At 41.7% G+C, this 21,030-nt stretch overlaps 1 protein-coding gene across 1 annotated transcript; it reads left to right on the plus strand.

Moving 5' to 3' along the window:
* Positions 1-348: 348 nt before the first annotated feature.
* LOC115080343 (vomeronasal type-2 receptor 26-like) lies at positions 349-17,273 on the plus strand. Its single transcript, XM_029584492.1, has 6 exons — positions 349-554; positions 6,194-6,485; positions 6,719-7,609; positions 11,835-12,059; positions 14,217-14,340; positions 16,363-17,273. Exons 1-6 carry the CDS (start codon positions 349-351, stop codon positions 17,271-17,273), a joined length of 2,649 nt encoding a protein of 882 aa, XP_029440352.1.
* Positions 17,274-21,030: the final 3,757 nt, after the last annotated feature.

A 21,030-nucleotide genomic window follows, 5' to 3' on the forward strand; every position in this document is an offset into this window, starting at 1 on the left:
TGTTGCAGAGTTTTTCATAGGTTGGAACCTATTTAGAAACCTCTTCTCCATATTTCAAACCATATTTATGTAACCTTCTTCTTCTGCTTTCCTGGGTCTTTCTTCTCCAGATCCTGCTCTCTGAGGTGGATCTCACTACAGCTATTTCATTCATTGTCACTTCTCTCTTGCTTCACTTTATGTTTTTCATCTTTTTTGAGTCTTTCCTTGTCTCTTCTTTTTAGAGCTCACTTTGTGTGTTTGATTTTTCTCTGCTTTTGTGTCTGTACTTAATTTGTTCCATTCTTTTTTTTTTTTTTCATTTCTTTCTATAATGAAAGTAAGGGCTTTGTGAATGAAGGCAAAGAAATGAGACCTGATTTGCTGAGTCTTCTGCTGCTGGCTGCTGCCATGGGAAAAGCCTCAGTGCCAGGATGCAAGCTGGAGCTCCAGAAGATGACCCCTTTCACCATGGATGGAGACTTTGTCCTTGGAGTGATTAATTTGGCTCACACTAGGGTGGTTTACCCAGTCCTTGACTTCAGAGACCCCCCTAAGCCAGCACGCTGTGAGGGGTAAGACACCCCATGTGGGAAGTTAATTTTTTAAATTTCATTCTTATCCATGAAAGGACCTGGGGCCCAGGTCACAAAGTCATCTTCAGATGACTTTTAGTTTGGTTCTCTTTATGTCACCAGATGTGGCATGATTTGGCACAACAGGATAATTCAGTGAGTGAAATTTAGAATTTCTTCAATATACCCAGATTTTCACATTGCCTATCCATTTGTTTGCTTGTAGAAAATATCTTAAATTTCAGCTACTTTTTCTGTGCAAGCTCAATCACTATTACCCTGTGTATATTGATTTGAAATCTGTCCTCATAAGCTATTATTAATATCATTAATACTGCTATTCCACATCATTTCTAAAGCCCTGCTAGACATACACAGCGCTGACTGGACACACACAAGTACATGATAGCAGAGAGACTAATATTCAAAAGATCTAGCTGCCTGATTTAGAGTTAGTTTAGTTTAGTTTTAGTTTATTGGTTTTTATATACCGACACATCAGACAAGCCTTCACATCGGTTTACACATAATAAAAAGATTAGAAATACAATAATCATAAATAGTAACAGCTAAAACTATATAAGGTAAAAGAATAAATTAGCTGTTAAGAAAGATAAAATCATAGATTAAATAAATAGCATAATCATAAAACACTAAGATACAATTAAACTAAAATATAGGGAATAGCTCATCAGAATGGTTTGCTTATTTCTGGTCATGCTGGTTAGCTGATTCATATTCTGCAAATGCGCATTTAAACAGCCAAGTTTTTAAATCAGCTTTAAATTGCTTTTTTTCAGTTGTTAATCTCAATGCTGTAGGTAAGGTTAGGTGCCCAGACATTCCTGAAAGACACTTCTAGCCATCTGTTTTCATATTTGATTCCTGAAATGTGGGTAGGAATCCACTATGGAAACCAAGTTGAACTTGATGGAGAAGTGCATGGTCATTCCTAAAATAATTTAGTACTTTTAAAGCAGATCTTCAATCACTTTCACAAGAAATGTCCAAGAGAAGATTGGGCGCTAGCTGGTTAAATCACTAGGATCTAAGAGAAGCTTCTTTAAAAAAAAGGTTTCACACTGGCATGCTTTCACTGAACAGGGGAATAACCCTCAAAGAATGACAAACCGATTATAATCGATATTACTTATTGATATTGAGGATCATCTATTTAAAAATTAATAGCAACACAATGGCCATTTTGTTTCATTTCATTAAATTTAAAATTATTTTTTTTTAAAAATGCCCTGAAACCCGCCCAAAATGTTGCTTATATTTCATTCTAAATAAAGCACAATATTTTCTGAAATGAATACATTTGAATGTAAGCAAAAAATAAAGCCCACCAAAAACTGTCCAAAAATGAAAGAAACGAATCATGCACACCATAATTGTATCCTTCCCTTTGCTCGTACTTTCTTCCTGAAGCGTATCTATGAATTTGATAAGTAGTTCATAAATGCAAATTAATTAAATTGCCCACCCTCCATGAGGCTAGAAGTACAGGCCTGCAAGGGGCAGCGGCATTGCTGGGGTTAGGGATAGGTTGGAGGAGGGAACAATGCACATCATTTTATATTTTCAAAACTATTACAATGTTTTGAAGGAAAAAAGTACTGACAGAAAAAGTAGGTATAAGGATTCATGGGTCCCTACAGGGTTGGGAGGTGACGGCCATTACCTCCCCCTTGTTAAATGCTAGCAAACTGACCTGGATACTCTACTGGCATTTAACTTCATCGCCAGAGGTGTAATTCAATTTATGTTCGAAATGGCCAAACCATTGTATTGGATAATGAGCTCACTACCATACTACTTACATATTTAAATTAGGTGTCCATGTTAAAACATTCATGTTAATTTTAATTCAGTCATTTTTGGCAATGTTAGTAAATGCACATTACACAATGCTTGCATTGAAGGCGTTTTAACCCATGTTGACGCATGCATTAAATACAATGTACTTTATACATGGACCCCTAAATAGTTAACCTTTAATCTAGTATGCATTTCGTTTTAAAATGTTAATCATCAGTCTTCAGTAGCTAATCAGTTAATCAATGTATTAATCAATAAATTCTGCCATTAAACATCATGCATGATTTTAGAATCTGAAGAGGTAGACCAAGGAGCAATGAAGGGTGCTGAGCATGTGGATCGCCCTTCCCTGGAGGGTAGAGAGAACTTAAACAGCAACAAAGTTTAAGAGCACATGGGATAAGCATCGAGGGTCATTCATTTCTGGCAGTGTTGGGGCTGCCAGAATGAATGGTAAAGAGGTAAAATATGAAATATTTGAAGTTCTATGGGAAAAACAGGCCGGGTTTGTCTGGAAGATTGCACTGTAATGGCAGCTATTTAGATCAGACTGTAATGAAAGAATTAATTTAGCCTCTGGGCCTCTCTGGCAAATTCTGTAATAGTAATTGCTAGTGGAAACGCAGGCACTGAGTCTGTCTGGCAGGCTACTCAAGGGCCCCAAGCGACTGGGTAACGGCTACAATAATTTTGTTGGCTACTTAGATTATTACAGAGTTTTGAAGTTAGACTTAGGAAAGGAGCATTCTGGAGGGAAATAAGTGAGGTTCTTCTATGATTTTGTACTTAAAATGGTATCACACAAATGAAGACGGCAACAAATCAGGGTTCAAATCCCGTTGCCACTCCTTGTGACCTTGAGCAAGTCACCGCACCCTCTATTCCTTCACTAAGGTCATTTGCCTTGGACACAAAATGGGAGAAAAGCCTTAATGGATCTGGCGCATAGACTGTGAGCCCACCGGGGACAGGGAATTATCTACAGTACCTGAATGATCTGCTTTGAAGTGCCTGAAAAGCAGAATATAAGTCAAATAAATAATAAAGATTGTCCTAGATAAAGAGAAATCTGTGGCTGACAGCAAAGATGTATTGTTAATGTGGACAGAATAACTGGGCAGTCAATTAGCAATGAAATGAGTTCTTAGTCAGAGAGGTAAATGTGATGCAAGGCCACTGTCAGCCATTAGATACTAGGCTTGATGGTCTACTGATACGACCTAATTTGGCACTTCTTAGGTTCTTATCTACGCACATGTGAAACCTCTACAGTAAGACCACAAGCCAATGAAATATCTGGCCAATGTTGGGTTCTATACAACGCTTTTATGGTCATTAGAAAGGAGGGAGGATTCTGTTGACACAGCATGTTCTAAATATGGCTGTTTCTGCAGTATTTAAATCTATTTTATGAACATTTGCCACTGATCAATTTTTTTACCACTAAGAATTGTGTCATCAATTTCAATATACTATGCTGGCTGATTTTATATTTTCTGTTTGGGAAGCTTTAGTTTTATTTGTTTTAGTTTGATTGCTTTTAAATTGTTATAATGTTTTAGTCAATGAAGGATTTTTCTAGCTTTCTCTGTTTATTTTTTAACACTTATTTTAGTTTTCTGAAGTATATTTTGCTTGTGTCACGCTCTACTGCCGTTTTTTTTAACCCCTGGGACTGGAGAAGGACTGGATGCAAAACAATCAAGATCGTCTGCGTGTACTGGACACCTTCCCCTCGGGCTGAGCTGGTGGCCAGCAGAAGAACTTCAACTGGAAGAGACACATACCAAGGGCTGGGAATGAAACACACTTACTATTTTATTTATTTATTTTGAATTTTTATATAACCGACATTCCTATAATGAATACAGATCACACCGGTTTACATTGGAACAGAACTTTCGCTGGGAGGCGATACATTAAACAATGAACATTAGCGAATTATAACATTCAAAAACATTTGGAAACAAGGAACCATAACAAACCGAGAGCAGCTTCAACACGGAATTAATACAAAACTGAGGATAAATAAATAGAAATAAAATAAATAAAATGAAATAAATATAAATACTTGATTTAAAATTAGAATGGATCCTGGGGGGGCTGTGAAGAGATAGTTCAGTATGCCCATTAACTGTTGGCCTTGAGCCTTGGTCCATATTCTAGGACCTGCGTCAAAGAGAACTTGGGTTTTCAGGGAAAGTTTGACTGAAAAGCCAAGTTTTTAAGTCTTTCCTTCTGGGCCTACCTTCCTCCTATACTAGACCCCTCCAGATGTTACAAAACGCTGCGGCAAGATTACTGACAAACTCCAGGAGGAGGGACCATATATCTCCAATCCTAAAAGATCTCCACTGGTTGCCTGTTCACTTTAGAATCCTCTACAAATCTCTTTCCATAATATACAAAACCATCCATCAACACACCCCACTCGACTTACAAGTCCCATTCCAAATTTATAACTCCTCCAGACCAACAAGAGACACACTCAGAGGATCTCTTCAAGTGCCCCCAGCCAAAACTACCAAACACATTACCTTGAGAGATCGGGCCTTTTCAACAGCCGGCCCCCTTCTATGGAACTCCATCCCACCGGACCTTAGACAGGAGCCCAGCCTCCCAACCTTCAGGAAGAGACTTAAGACCTGGCTGTTTAAAAAAGCTTTCCCGGACACCGATTAATTCTATTCAGCCAGATTCTACCACTTCCACATGTAAAAATGTTATTACTAATGTAAATACCTATACCTAATGTTATTCTCTCTCTTTTCTTCTCTCCTCCCAGTTCTATTACCTTGTTATTTGTAACTGCTTCCTTCTACACAAATAGGTTATTGAATTGTTTACTGTACACCCCTGTTATATGTAAACCGGCATGATGTGTTTGCAACATGAATGCCGGTATATAAAAATTTTAAATAAATAATAAATAAATGTTCTTGATGGAGGTCTGGTGGGAGAGTGTTCCATAGAGTCGGCCCTGATGTAGATAACGCTCATTTGCTTAGAGAAGATTTAGTAGGGGGGGCATGCAGAGAGCCTTTGTAAGCTCTTCTGACTGGTCTTTCAGAGGTGTTAGCACTTACTAAGGCAGGATTGATGCAAAAGCAGACAAGAAACAGAGATGAGGAGAAATAGACAAAACGAGAAAAACAACGGAGAGAGAAAGGTCACAGATTAGTGACACAAACAAGTAATCAAACAGGACAGGGCATACAAAGTCACAGCTAAGGCCAATTATAGAGGATCAAACAAAGCAGAAGGTACAGATTAGGGCCACACAAGACCAGAACACGGGTGGCCAACTCCAGTCCTCAAGAGCCACAAACAGGCCTGGTTTTCAGGATGTCTATAATGAATATGCATGAAACAGATTTGCATACAATGGAGGCAGTGCATGCAAATCTCTCATGCATATTCATTGTAAATATCCTGAACACCAGGCTTGCTCGTGGCTTTTGAGGAGTGAAGTGGCCACCCCTGGACTAGAAGAAGAGTCACATGAAGGACCAGATCTAGGAACAAACTTGGACCCAAGCTGAGGCGAGTTGTATGATGTGAAATAGTGTTCCAAGAACACAGCCGCCAACAGGACTTCCAACCTAAATAGCTTAGAGGGCTAGACAGCTTGCAGACATAGCCCACTGAGAGCTTCTGCTGGCGGGAGGCAAGAACTGCCCACAGACCCTCAAAGTCGGATGATTTGATTTATTTTTAATTACAAACTACTTTGAGCCTTTCTGGCTAAGGCAGGATAAAAGTTAAAATAAATAAATGGTGAAATAATATGATGACAGCAGGTTGTTTATTCCCACCAGATTTCAGATCCGGTATTACCGTGACATATTGGCCATCATGTTTGCTATAGAAGAAATTAACCAGAACCAGCATCTGCTGCCAAACCTCACCCTGGGCTTCCGGTTCATGGACTCCTGTTTTTCAGAGGTAGTTGCTCTCCAGGAGATTCTGCAGCTCATGTCTGGGAGGAATAGAACAGTCCCGAATTATAAGTGTGAGGCTCACCTGACCCTGGCAGGATTCATCGGGGAGACCTTCTCTTCAGTGTCTGAGGTCATGGCCAGGATTCTAGGAGTTTTCAAGATCCCACAGGTATGAAATGTCTCTATGTTTCACTCAAAGAGCTGTTGGCTTACTACTTGATTTTGTTTTATCTTCACAGTCCTAGTTACTCCGTCATTGCATTCATGGACTTTCAGTTCCTTCTTTTCTTAGGGAAACTGAAACTACAGATCCATTGATCTAAGGAGGCAAAGCCCAGGAAGGGCTTTCATACTCTAGATGAAATGGAAACTCTTAAAAAACTCTGACCATTTCTCACCAAGTCACTAGTATGTGTTATGCCCCCTGTGGATATATATGAGAAAGATGATGGAAATCTTTCTTTTCAGATCAGCATTTCAGCACAGCACCCAATGCTGAGTGATAAGCTCCATTTTCCATCTTTCCTACGCATCTACCCTGCAGCCACCCTACTGCCATGGGCTATTGCTCAGTTTCTCCACCACTTCAACTGGACATGGGTGGGAATCTTATTTTCCAATGCAGATATTACCAGCCTGCAAAGCCAGAAGTTACGGCAGGAGGTGGTGGAGAATGGTGGCTGTGTGGCTTTTCTCGAGAAGATTGATGATCGCTACCCCAGTGAGAGGCTGGTGAAAGTGGCAGAGGTGATTCACCAGTCCTCAGCGAGTGTGATTGTGTGCCTCTGTTTCAAAATGCACCTCAAGCCTATCCTGGAGCTCCATTCCCTCAGGAACATTAGTGCCAAGGTCTGGGTCTTCTCAGCTTCATTTGCCGTCGACCCTCATATGTTCACCAGGGAGTCCTGGAGGCTGCTCAATGGCAGCTTGGTGTTCATTGGAACCACCAGTGACATCCCCCACTTCACTAATTTCTTATACAATATTTGGCCTTCTGCACACCCAAGGGACTCCTTCGCCAAACTGTTCTGGGAAAAGGCATTTGGGTGTCAGTGGGAGGGACAAAACTTGACTCATACGGTGACAGAAGATAACATTATCCCATGCACAGGTGAAGAGGACCTGAAAGCACTGGACCCAGCGATCTTTCAGTTGAATGATTTAAGCGGTACCCATCATGCTTACCTGGCTGTTTATGTCTATGCACATGCTCTGCACAACATGATTTCAGATAGACTCATGGAAGACACTTTTGGATTATACACCAAGATTCATAATATCAAACCATGGCAGGTATTGATAATAATAACTGGATTTTTTAATATGCTAAATATATAAACAAGGTCCTGCTGATGTTTAAACTTTAGAGGGTTGGAACTATACATGCTGATGGTCAGACAATATATTACTGGTTTCTTCACTGCATGAAAGCTTGCAAAGTCCAGGGAGAAGGCATAAACTTACTATTCTGCTATATACCACCTCAAGCACAATAATTCATATATAGTTATTAAAAGACCGTCCCTATTATGATGGTCTTTTTATAACTAAATATGAATTATTGTGCTTGAGGTGGTATATGGCAGCATTGTTTTGATTTCCACTCATACCTACTATTGTTTGGGGACAGTGTTGACTTTATCTAGTGGATAAACTTACTATTTACATATCAAATTAAACATTGATAAAACTGGCTAAATGTATGTAGTCAAGATGGCAGGGGACTATATTGCGGGGGAATAGCTCAGTAACTCTCATTCATGTGGGAGTACTGAGAAAAGAGGAAGATTTTGCTGCCAGCTAAAGAGGATCAGTGAGTAATGCTTTGGAAAATTTTAGGACTTAAATGGTTTGGAGGAGCAGTGAAATACTGTGGTATTTTCTTTAGTGTTTGTGCCTGAAATAAAAAGCTCTAAATACCCAACAACTTCTTATCTCAGTAAGATAATTTTATTTTTTTTTTTATAATTTTTATTCATTTCCAACAATAACAAAGGATATACAGAACTATTAGGTTCAGTTAAAGTACATCTAGTATAGGGTTATATATTAGGAAATTTCAAAACATAACACCTATTACAATCAGGCAAAATAATTATATAAACCCTTATCTAGATGTTAATACAGGCAATCTGGGGGGACAAGATGTTATATAAGCAGAATATACAGGTAATTAAACACAAGATTTATTAAAAGCCTTGGAGTTAACTGGTCTTATCTCTACTTACACCAACCCTCCCCCTGTAGGTTCTTGTGAGTGAGAGTCTAGAAATACACGTAGTTGCTCTGGTTCTCTAAATATATATCTAGCATTGTTAAATACCACCACACATATGACATGGTTTTTTAGGCAAGCCTTTCCTGATCACAACTGACTCTCCTAACTTTATTACCAGACAGACAACATCAACTTGTAAATTTCCTCTCAACACCATGTAAATAATTCCTCTCATTGTTACTGCCTAAATTATTGTTTCTACTCTTCTTCTTCTCCTAGTTCCAATCTCCCTTGTTTTATTGTAACTTACTCTTCTGCCTCTCAACACCTGTTTTTCGTTCAATGTTATCACTCCCCCTTGTTTTATGTAAACCAGCATGATGTGATTTTATCATGAATGCCGGTATAAAAAAGCCTTTAAATAAATAAATAAATATACATGGCAAACGTAGAGAATACTTAGCTCCTTTCACCCTTGCTTCCTCCCTCATCTCAAGGAATTTTTTTCTCTTAATTTGAGTGTTCTTAGTGAAATCCGGGAAGATTTTTATCGGATATCCATAGAATTTTAAAGTTTGATTTCGAAAAAATGTTCTCAGGATTAAATCTCTTTCTGAAGGGGTAGAAAGTTGAATAAACAGCGTTGCTCTATCTTCAACAACAAGTTCTTGGGATTGTTCCAAAATTGCAGTTAAATCAAATGTGGCTTCTTGATTTCGCCTTTGTTCCTCATTATTTATTTCACCAACAGCCTGAGCACAATAATATATCTTTTCAATTTTTGGCAAATCTTTTTCAGCAAATTTTAACATATTCAAAAGATAACTTCTGAACAGTTCACGATGAGATAATAAATGCATTTTAGGAAAATTGATAATCCTTATGTTGTTTCTTCTCAGCTGGTTCTCTAATATTTCCATTTTCTCCTTTTGATAATTCTCAGATTTTATTAAATTCGCTTGTATATTTTCCACATTGGTTAACTTTTTTTCTATCCCTCCAATTTCAGTCTCTATCTTCTCAACTCTTCCTTCCAAGACCTGATTTTTTGAAATACTCTCTTTTACCATGCTGGTTAGGGAGACTATCGCCTTCTCCATTGAAGAAATAGCTTTTAAAATTTCTTCCAACGTTGTTTTAGAGGTCATAGATTTAGAGACCTCACAGATCACTCAAATATTCCCTTCATCTCTCTCATCCTGCAGGGGGTTAGCACCCACAACAGCTCGATGCAGCACCTCCTCCGGTTGACCCCTGGAGCCCGATCCATCAGGGCTCTCCGAGGGCGACAAGCTTTCCTCGTTCCCTCTCTGGGGTTCTACCTCCGTGGAAGTTCCTGATTTCATTACATGCAGAGCAGATGGTATTACATCCAGATCTTTCCTCTCACTCGGTGGAGCTGGGGCAATTGGCGCGCCGGGGCTCAATGAGATCTCCGTGGCCTGGGAGCTCAGGGTCTGCTCGTCACTGAGGCCTCCAGCGGCCCCTCTCTCCGGCGTTAAAGCCACCAGTCCGGAAAACGCCTCCTCTATCCGAGGCTACCTGGTTAGCGGAACCAGAGTTAAAGTAATATTTTTAACTTTAGCTTTACGTTTTGTGTGGGGCATAATGCCGCGAGGAAAATCAAATTGTTCAGGAAATATTAAGCCACGAAATTAAGCTCACCTCGAGAGCGCTATGATTCCGTTCACTCCTCGGTGGCCATCTTGCCCAAGATGATTTTTTAAATTTTTTATATCGATATTAATCTTCTAATTCACACAACTTCATATGTATGCACAAATTGGTGAATAGATAAATTTGTTGTTAGATGAGGTTGTAGGTTTCATATATTATCCATTAACATCCAGTAATGTACTGTATAAATCTCTATAATCATTAACCACCAACCTCCTTCCAATTAGGCTGATATTTTCATCATGTTGAAAAAACAAATCTATATTTATTTCATTTTTATAAAGCACTTTAAAAATGTGCACATATCATTCACTATTTAAAAATGTCCATGCATGTGCTTGCTGTATTGATATAAACATCATGAACGCCTCATGTCTTCTAAACAAAACAAGGCTTTCCTTGATTTTCCATTGGTACTACAAGAGTGATACATTATACATTCTTCATAAAGCTTACTGCCCTCCGGACGAGACCATGTGTCAGACATCAGTCTTTCTTCAGGGGATGTTGCTCTTCACAAGAACACAACCTTGCTCAGTGTCACGTATACTCTCATGTTTTCACTCCCAAATGCTGTTCTAGCTCTAATCTATGGACACTCGCATCAGTATCTTATATACCTGTTCAGGTGACTCATTCTCCACCAATAAAATTCAAGATAAATTGAAACAACCAATCATAACATGGAGGAAAATTTAAATCAGTCAAATTACTTCAGAGGTGTGTTTACCTACCAGAGGTTGATCACCTACGTTCATAATAACGCTATCAAATCAAGTTCTTCATTCATGCCCTTTGGAGACTGTGGGCCTCATTTTCTAAAGTATCGCAGGCCTGCGATACTTTAGGTAATGAGGGGCGGGGAGTAGACCCGGGGGGGCGGTCCTGCGCTAGTCGCACCGCCGTGCCACTATGATGCCCAGGTCCTTTTCCTGGATGGTAATTCCTAATATGGAGCCTCACATCATGTGGCTGCCAGAGGCATGTGGGTGGGGTGACTTACTAGAATGGCTGCAGATAAGCTTGAAATGAAATGAGAAAGTAGACAAGTCTTGATCTGCTTGTAGACACAGAAGTTATGTCTTGATTAAAGTTGTAGTTGGGCGCACACACATGTGACTTAGAAGGAATATTGCTTTCTTGCCCCTTCCCCTCCCACCCTACACTGCGTAAGGTAGAGGAAGAGGAGGGGAAAACATAGGAACAAAGAGTGCAGCACATTCTCCTTATCCCCATGGCCAGTGCTGGTGCTGCTCTGAAAGTAGAAGGTAGAGGTTGAGGTAGGGTTACCAGCTCTCCCAGGTCAGTCTGAACAGACTGATTCAGTCCAGTTGCATGCATGAAAATATATTCCTACATTTCTCATAGAAATCAGAATTACAATTCCAGGCATGCAGTTTGGCATGACCAGGACTGGATCAAGCTATCTGGGTTCATCTGGGTGAGGTGGCAAATCTAGCTGGATGACTGAGAAGTTGGAAAAAAAAACAGGGGAAAATGGGCAACCGGTGGAATAGAAGCAGATGTGATTGTCCTTAGGGAAACCCATAATGTTAGAATAAAGTTGCAGAGATCAGCTACTTATTCAGTAAAATGTTTTTCTTTCATCACTGAAATCTACAGGTCCTCCATTATCTGAAGGTTGTGCATTTTGAAACAGAGTCCAAAGAGGAAGTCTACTTTGATGAGAATGGAGATGTGCCTGCTGTCTTTGACATCTTGAATATCCAGATACACCCGGATGACACCTATGAAGTAATAAAAGTGGGTAGATATGATGCCAGGGAAGCCCCGGGGGATGAAATCAGTCTGAATATCACTGCCATCTTATGGAACCAAAATAACCAGGTGAGGAGTGACATACTAATGCAGTTGATGATGGCAGATAAAGATCAATTGGCTCATAGTAGAAGATATATTATCAGAATATCTGACCTGTATCACACATACAGAGCACAGATAGATCCTCAAAAAACATAGAATAAGTGACTGAAATTAGAAATAGAAACATGCAAGCTAAAACTGAAGTAGAAACCCCAAGAACCAGATTCTGTATGCAGAGCAACACCAGAGAAATAGAAAAAAAATGTATTTCCACTTCTATTGTGCAAAATACAAAGGTATCAGAAAAGCACATTTTCAAAGTTGACATGTTCTATTCACCAAACAGACAATAAAATGCTTTAATTCTACCATTGTTGTCAGGACATTTTGGGGCAGATTTTCAAAGGGATACGCACGTACCCCCTGAAAATCTGCCCCAATTTCCCCTGCGTGCGCAAGCCCCGGGACGCGCGTAAGTCCCGGGGATTTCCTGGGGGTCTGTGTTGGGGGGCGTGTCATGGCAGCGCGTCATCCAGGGGCGGGGCCATGGGCGTGGTTTCGGCCTGGGGGCATTTCAGGGGCATGGCCGAGGCCTCCGAAACTGCTCCCGGACCGGGAAATCGCGCGGCCCAAGATCAGAACGGAGGCAGGCTGAGCGGCTTGGCCTGCACAGGCTGCCGAATTTGCACAGCCTTGCGTGCGCCAACCCCGGATTTTAAAAGCTACGCGCGTATAAATTAAAATCCAGCGTACTCTTGTTTGCGCCTGGTGCGCGAACAAAAGTACTCGCGGGCGTACTTTTGTAAAATCTACCCCTTCATTTTTCTATTCCCATTGGTCCTCATCTCTTTTTTCTGCTTTCCTGTTATTGGTCTGCTAACTCCTTTTTCAGAGTCTCCTCTCTCTCTCTCCTCCTGTCCTCTTCCTTCCCTACATCTCTCTCACATTGATCTTTTCCTGTCCTCTCATTTCTCTCTGCCTCACTATAACATCATAGCTGGAATTCATCCCTCCTTTTTCCCCTCCAGTTTTATCTGTCCCAAACCTGCCCCTCCATACTCTCCCCTCTATTGCCTCCTCTAGCTTCTCTTGCTGGATTGCTCCTTTCACCACCTCTGGCTTTCTGACTCCTTTACTGTTATAGCTGCCTCCTTTCTTTCTCTCTGAAAGCCCTTTCCCTCCCTCAGCATACCCCTCACCTTATGCCCTTCCTTCCACCTTCTACTTATGTCTTTCTTCCACCTCTCTCCTCACCTTCCAAACCCCTCACTTTTCCATCTCTCCACTCCTTCACCCATTTCCTCTCAACTTACATACTTTTCTCCTATTTTCTTCCAAAACTTTTCACCATCCATCCTATCACCTCCCTCACCTTCTAACCCTTTCATTTTATACATTCTGCTCCATCACCTTGCACTCATCGCCTTCCAGCCTATCATCTGCCATATCTTCCATCCTACTACCATCAACCTCAATGTCCACATTCCCTCTCCCAACCCCATCACTTTCTCCCTCACCTTTTAACCATCTTCACACCTCTTTAATCTTTCATCGCACTCCGTTTCATTCTCCTCTTCCCTGCCCACCTATCCTTTCTTCTACCAAGTCTTTCACCCTTCAACTCCCCTGACCATCTACCTTTTTCCCGCCTCCACCTTATCTTCCCTTCCTCTCTGACCTCATTTCCTGGCAGCTCGACAGGAATAAGAGAGGATCCAGAGACCGGTGTTTCTAACGTCATCTCCTTGTTGCCAGTTATTCTCTCTTCTGCACAGAAATACAGTTTGAACCAATTTGTACAGGAAGGAGAATAGCTGGTGGCAAGAGGAGGGAGATAGGAGCACAAGCTGTTGGCTTCATTCTTGTGTGTTTGGACATGTGGTATGTGGAGGTCACCACAGCTTATCTTCAGCCCTGCAGAACAGCCCATCTCAGGAGAGGGAGTAGAAGTGACAGGAACAGCAAACTGTTCTTCAGCCCTGTGGACTACTACAAAACCTGCAGCCAGGCCCAGAAAATTAGCAAGAGAGAAGCAAGTCATTTGCAACTGCATTGACAGGATGTACCGATGCCCCCTTGTGGATGATGCCTCGTGTAACTGCACAGGTTGCAAACCCCAAACGCTGGCCCTGGAAGCAGATAATAACCATGATAATGTTCTAATCCTTTTATAATTCACAGATGCCTCATTCTATCTGCAGTGAGAGCTGCCCTGTTGGGTACAGGAGATCTGCCAGACTTGGTCAGCCCACCTGCTGCTTTGACTGCACCCCTTGCACCAGTGGAGAAATAGCCAATGAAACAGGTGAGCCACCTCTTGTCCTTCTGTGAGATAATGGGAGACTCTAACATACCAAGGCTGTGATGCAGTTCATCCTGGAGTTGTCATGAATGAGTTTGGTTAATTCAATTGGATTCGATAATTGCTAAGTTTGCCCATGAGCCAGTCCTCATTTTACACCCACTGCATGCTAGGAATTGCAGTTCCAATTTCTGTAAGAAAAGAATACAAATGGAAGGTCCATAGTTACAATGGGACAAGCTTTTTGCTGACCCTAATTTCTCATCAAAACCCAGGTCTCTGTTCCTGAGCAGACCCCATCCATGAATGATTCCCACAGTCAGGAGAGCCAAACGGGGCATTCAATTCTCACTGTTCTCTTTTATTATTCCGACTCAAGTTCCTACAACTCAGCTTCTATGGTCCATTATTGTATAATCGGGCACCTCTGCAGGCTGGGATTCTTTTATTGGACCAACATAAAAAATACACCGATGTGATAGTAAGAATCTTGTGATCTTGATGTTTCATGTAAATGAGTATCGCAAGATAAATTTTATGAACTTTTAATAAAAGGCATCTTTCTAGTGAATGAAACCCTGAGTCACTAGGTAATGTTTCCAGTTTTATGACACTGAAGTCTTGACCTCATGGATGTATAATATTAATTCATGTGGTTTCCGGGCATGAAACTTATATTTATTTATTATTTATTTATTTTGAAACTTTTATATACCGACATTAGTATACAACATCATGCCAGTTTACATTAACAACTAGGGATGTGAATCGTTTTTGAACGATTAAAATTATCGTCAGATAATTTTAAAATCGTCCAAAATCGTTAGAGTGCACGATACAATACAAATGCCCCCGATTTATCGTCAGGGGCATTTGTATTGTATCGTTAAATAGGGCACGAGAAAACCGGCACACCAAAAAAACCCTAAAACCCATCCCGAACCTTTAAAACAAATCCCCCACCCTCCCGACCCCCCCCCAAAATGTTTTAAATTACCTGGGGTCCCGACGCGATCTCCATCTCTCTCTGGCCACGGCTGCGTTGAGAAATGGCGCTGGTGGCCCTTTGCCCTTATCATGTGACAGGGCAAAGGTAGCGCCGGCGCCATTTTGGTTCCTGGCTCCCGACGTCACGCGTGCAGGAGATCGCCCCCGGACCCCCGCTGGACCCCCAGGGACTTTTGGCCAGCTTGGGGGGGCCTCCTGACATCCACAAGACTTGCCAAAAGTCCAGCGGGGGTCCGGGAGCGACCTCCTGCCAGTCTTCAAAATGGCGCCGGCGCTACCTTTGCCCTGTCACATGATAAGGGCAAAGGGCCACCGGCGCCATTTCTCAACGCAGCCGTGGCCAGAGAGAGAGGGAGATTGCGTCGGGACCCCCCCACTGTACCCCATGTAATTTAAAACATTTTGGGGGGGGGGTTGTTTTAAAGGTTCGGGGTGGGTTTTAGGGTTTTTTTGGTGTGCCGGTTTTCCCACCCTCCCCCGATTTACGATTTTTAACGATTTTTTAAAAAAAAACCCACGATGATAAGATTTCCCTCCCCCCCCCCCCAGCCAAAATCGATCGTTAAGATGATCGATCACACAATTCACACCTCTATTAACAACTGATAGGTGGAAAGTACAAATAACAGGGGCAGAGGAAAAACTGGAGTCATAATGATACAGGTAGACATACAGAACTTCCGGTGGTTCATTTTCAAACAGTCCACATAGGCTTAAAATCTGTGGGCTTTTTTTTAACTGCAGGCTCTATCCAGAATATTCAAAGCAAATTTATGCACCTAAATCCACTTTGCATCTGTGTGGCAAACTTTTGAGTGAAATGGTGTTCTATGCATGCTTTTATGTGCATTCCCCTTAAGGCTCTTTTCAAAGAGTCACTTATGTGAATAAAACTGGGGTTTATATAAAGAATGTCCTTGGATAATTACAATCTACGAGCTTGATAAAGTATATACATTGATGGACACACTGTGTCCCAAGCTTGGGCTTATAACTGGATTCATTCCTCCCTTTCAGATACAACTGAATGTTGGACGTGCCCGGAAGACCAATGGCCCAATGAGAATAGAGACAAGTGCCTTCCAAAAGACATTGAGTTCCTGTCCTACCAGGAACCCTTGGGAGCATCCTTGGCTGCTGTTGCTATCATATTGTCTTTGGCCACCATCCTCATCCTCTTCATCTTCTACCTGTTCCAGGACACGCCGATTGTCAGAGCCAATAACCGGGGCCTCAGCTACCTTCTCCTTTGCAGCCTCTCACTCTGCTTCCTCTGCTCTTTAACATTTGTTGGGTTTCCCATGAAGTTCACTTGCATGATCCGCCAGCCCGCATTTGGAATCATCTTCACTGTCAGTGTCTCTTGCATATTGGCAAAAACAGTTACAGTGATCATTGCCTTTAAGGCTGTGAATCCTCACAATCAGCTCAGAAAATGGGTTGGGCCAAAGATACCTAACCTTATCATTATTATCTGTTCCTTGATCCAACTGGTTATCTGCACTTATTGGATTTCTAGTCATCCTTCCTTTCCTGAGTACAACACCAGATCTGAAAGTGGGAAGATAATCGTTGAGTGCAATGATGGGTTGACCATACTCTTCTACTGTATGCTGGGATATATGGGTTTCCTGGCCATCATTAGCTTCATTGTCGCCTTCCTGGCAAGGACATTGCCTGACAACTTCAATGAGACCAAGTTCATCAGCTTCAGCATGCTGGTCTTTGTGAGCGTCTGGCTGTCTTTCATTCCCACTTACCTCAGCACGCAAGGGAAGTACATGGTGGCAGTGGAGATCTTTAGTATCTTATCTTCTGGTGCGGGGTTACTCTTCCTAATCTTTCTTCCAAAGTGTTATATTATTCTCTTGCATCCACAGATGAACACCAAGGAGCACTTAGTAGGAAAAAGTAGAAAACGGAAATAAAATCTAAGTAAAATGTTCAAAAACAGAATGATCTATTCAATTGTTTCAAGGGCTATGGAAACTTTCACCTGTAGGACTGGATAGTTCAGTAAATTATACACAGGAGAACAGAACCCACTGCCTCTAGTACTGTAAGGAGAAACTTCAATGGGGCAATGATTCTGGTCCAAACAGCAATGACAAAATTTCATTTGACTTCCAAAAATAATTTTGGGTAATCTGTACCGAGCAGTGGTTATTAGTGGTTATTACCCTAACAGCAGTGGTTTAGCTGTAGTTTACCTTCAAAAACATTGGGGTGACCTGCATAGAGTGGTAACAAACTTGTAAAAGCATGGAGAGGCTGGATATGTTGTAACATGGTTTCATTTCTTTTGGTAGCTGTATGTGATTTTGTGTTGGTTTTATAAACACCATAAAGAAAGATGACATGTTCTAAAATTTAATTATAACTTTAATATTGCTAATATATATAGTACGTTTATTTTAGACAAATGTTTTTTTATAATAATAAGTGGTTCTCATTTTTACTGTTAATCATACTGTGTCCTGTAAATAAGTCTCATTCTGTTTAGTACTATGAAACCAATGTAAGAAACCTCTTTGTTCTTTGTAAACCGATGTGATATCTTGTTTTGAATGTCGGGATATAAAAATAAACAAATAAATAAATAAATAAAATGATCTACCAGTGGAGGTGTTGGGGGCCATAACTGATTATCAGCAGGCTTGTGACTGATATGGAGGTCAGTGCTGGGAGAGGGGTTGAAAGTTTAGGTATAAGACATAGGAGATAGGTAGCCAGTGTGGGGGATGAGAATGAGAATTGATATGGTCATCAACACAAAGAGGATGAATTGAAAGTGAACCCAATGGTTGGACTAATTTGTTCTTTTGATACCATTAGTTGCTATGTTACTTGACTGGGTATCTCAGGGGATAGGTACAGCAATACAGGATCTTTCATTGCTAGGACTGGATAGTTTAGCAGTTGGGCACAGGGGTATGCCTTCCTGTATAAGTCCCTTCATGAGAGACACATTCGGTGGCTTTTCCCCATGTTACACACACAGACACCTCCCTGTACAACTTCCTTCTACAGACAGCTTAGGCTACAAATAGAATTTTGTCAATGCGTTGCTTTATTATACATGCACACACCCTTCCTGTTGTGAAATATTTGAATTTTGTACAGTAAGTCTTCCCAGTGTGTAAAGCCTGATATGAACACACATCTTATTGTGCTGTCTACATTATCCCCACCTCCACTTTACTGTGCATATAGAAATAAGAAAGACTCATGTGCTATTTGGACAAACAACTGCAAAGGCACACTGTATAAGATGGCCTTCATGAGAAAAGCGTGGGTGATCCAAAGTATGAAGAAATGGATTGAGGTTTCCAAACAAATGTGATCCTTTCCAATGTCTTACAGGACTGTGCATCGGAGCACACACATAGACCACATCATCTGAGGACCTCCCAGCATATTCTTGAACCTGTTAAGTTTTAATCTGCTATGGCACACAAAGCTGCATGGAAATGTCAGTGAATCAATTCACTCATCCCAACCTGGATGCAATGTATCCTTCTTTCAAGAGATTCCTCACTATCCACAAGAATAATTTTCCCAGTGCACACGCACACACAAACACGCACACACAAACCTACCTCCCTATGCAGCACAGAGTATAACATCTGAAGAAGGGGCCTGTGAGCATACCTGAGACTACTCTGGTATGACTTGCAATCTCCAGATTTATTGACCCATCTTCAGGAGAGCACCCAGTGTTTTCAGGTCCTAGAAATCATCTTACCACCTCAGCATGGCTGCCTACTTCCAGTGGTATAGGATGAGACCCAAGCATTGGAACCCAGCCTCTGGGCCGGACCCTTGCATAGGGCTTGGCTCTGGGCCGAGGTCTCGGTGTTGAGACCCACCCTCCAGGCCAGGCCGTACCATCAGGCCAAGGCCCAAGTGTCTAGACCCGGCCTCCAAGCCAGACCTCATTGTCAGGGCTGGGTCTGGACTCCAGCTTAGGCCAAGACCCAAGCATCAGGACCTGGCCTCAAAACTAAGCCCCAGCCTTGGGCCTGGATCTCAGCTTTAGCCTAGGCAGAGACCCAGGTGTCGGGACCCGGCCTCTGGACGGAACCCAACATTGGGCATGGACCCGAGCTCCAATCTAGACTGAGGCCCAGGCATCAGGACCTGCCCTCTGGACTGGGCCCCAGTGTCAAGCCCAGGCTCTAGACTAGGCTGAGGCTGAGGCCCTGGCATTTGGCTTAAGCTGAGGCATCAGGACCAGGCCTGCAAGCCTCTGCTTTGCATAGAGCATTGGGTGGGGTTGGGGTGACCTATACAAGGCTGAGGCTTCGGCCTGAGCTTAGGCCTCGCCACCAGATCCCCACAGAACAGGCTAAGTGGGGGCCTGGGGGATCCTGGCCCCAGCATTTTTCTGGGTGAGAAAGATGGGTCTTGGGATCTGCAAGTCTTGGGAGGCCCCATTTCCTTTCTTTTTGTTGTTTTTGGGTTGTTGTTTTTTTTAATGTTTGATTCATTTTTATAAAATGAAAGAAACAAATTAAACATTAAATGAAATGAAACTCATGGGGGAAAAAAGCTCCCAAAAATGAAATGAAAAACAAAACAAATTTTTTACTCCTGCACATCCTTAATACACACAGGAACTCACTCTCTCTCTCTCATGAACACACACACACACACATGCAGCACTCTCTCATGCACCCATGCAGGCCCCTTCTCATTCTTACATATAAATATGCAGGCACGCTGGCACTCACACACATGCAAGTACTCTCTCTCTCTATCACACACACACACAGGCAATGTCTCACTATCTTACACACCCTGGCATGAGTATTTACACGCACGTCTCTTGACCACACCCCTTTTTTGAATCCGAGCGAGATGTGAGTGCAGTGGGAAATGCGCACGCACCTTGGGGCTTTGAAAGCTTGGCGGGCATGCACGAGCCCGCCTTGCGCAATGCATGCCCTGCTGCTGCACGCGCCAGGCTTTTAAAATGTATCAGAAAGGATGGACATTTACCTTTTCAAATAATGCTAAAACAAGGGGAGACTCCATGAAACCAACAACAACTCGGCACACAAACTGTGGTCTAGGTGACCAGTATAGCGGGGATGAAAAAGGCTTGGAGACGTTCCTGGAAGAAAAGGCTGAAACACACAAATTGTGGTCTAGGTGACCAGTATAGCGGGGATGAAAAAGGCTAGGAGACGTTCCTGGAAGAAAAGGCTGAAACACATTATTAGAGAGGTCGACTAAAGAAAACTATTGAAATCCCTGGGAGTGTGTAAGGATGCTTTGATAGTGCTTTTTCTGTGGAGGCAAACCACTCGTTGGCAGTGTAAAAGCAGAAAGATAATAGCGGCCTAAGATTGATTGATCAGACCTATGGAAATAACCAAAGCTATTGAAATGCTAAAGCATGTCAAAGGTTAGCCAGAATGCTAAAGTATGTCAAAGATCGGTGTTAAATATTGCTTCTGCCTTCTAGCCTCAACTTACAAGAGGTCAGTATTATTTTCATATATGAGATAGGAAAACAGTACTAATTAGCTGAAAAATGTTATGCAAAGAAAATAACCTATTAGTTTGCAGATTAGGAGGAGGAGACAAATTAAAACACAGCCTCAGATCAACAATTTTGGCATTTACTTTACTCTGCATTGCTCTGCAAGATATCTTTACTAATAAAAAAAAATTCTCTTT

This window comes from Rhinatrema bivittatum, chromosome 19 (assembly GCF_901001135.1).
Source record: "Rhinatrema bivittatum chromosome 19, aRhiBiv1.1, whole genome shotgun sequence".
In the NCBI taxonomy this organism is placed as follows: Eukaryota; Metazoa; Chordata; class Amphibia; order Gymnophiona; family Rhinatrematidae; genus Rhinatrema; species Rhinatrema bivittatum.

Coding starts and splice junctions, on each gene's coding strand:
- LOC115080343 (XM_029584492.1), top strand. CDS start 349: ATGAGACCTGATTTGCTGAGTCTTCTGCTGCTGGCTGCTGCCATGGGA. Junction 6,486..6,718: donor GAGTTTTCAAGATCCCACAG/GTATGAAATGTC, acceptor TTTCTCACCAAG/TCACTAGTATGTGTTATGCC. Junction 12,060..14,216: donor TATGGAACCAAAATAACCAG/GTGAGGAGTGAC, acceptor TATAATTCACAG/ATGCCTCATTCTATCTGCAG.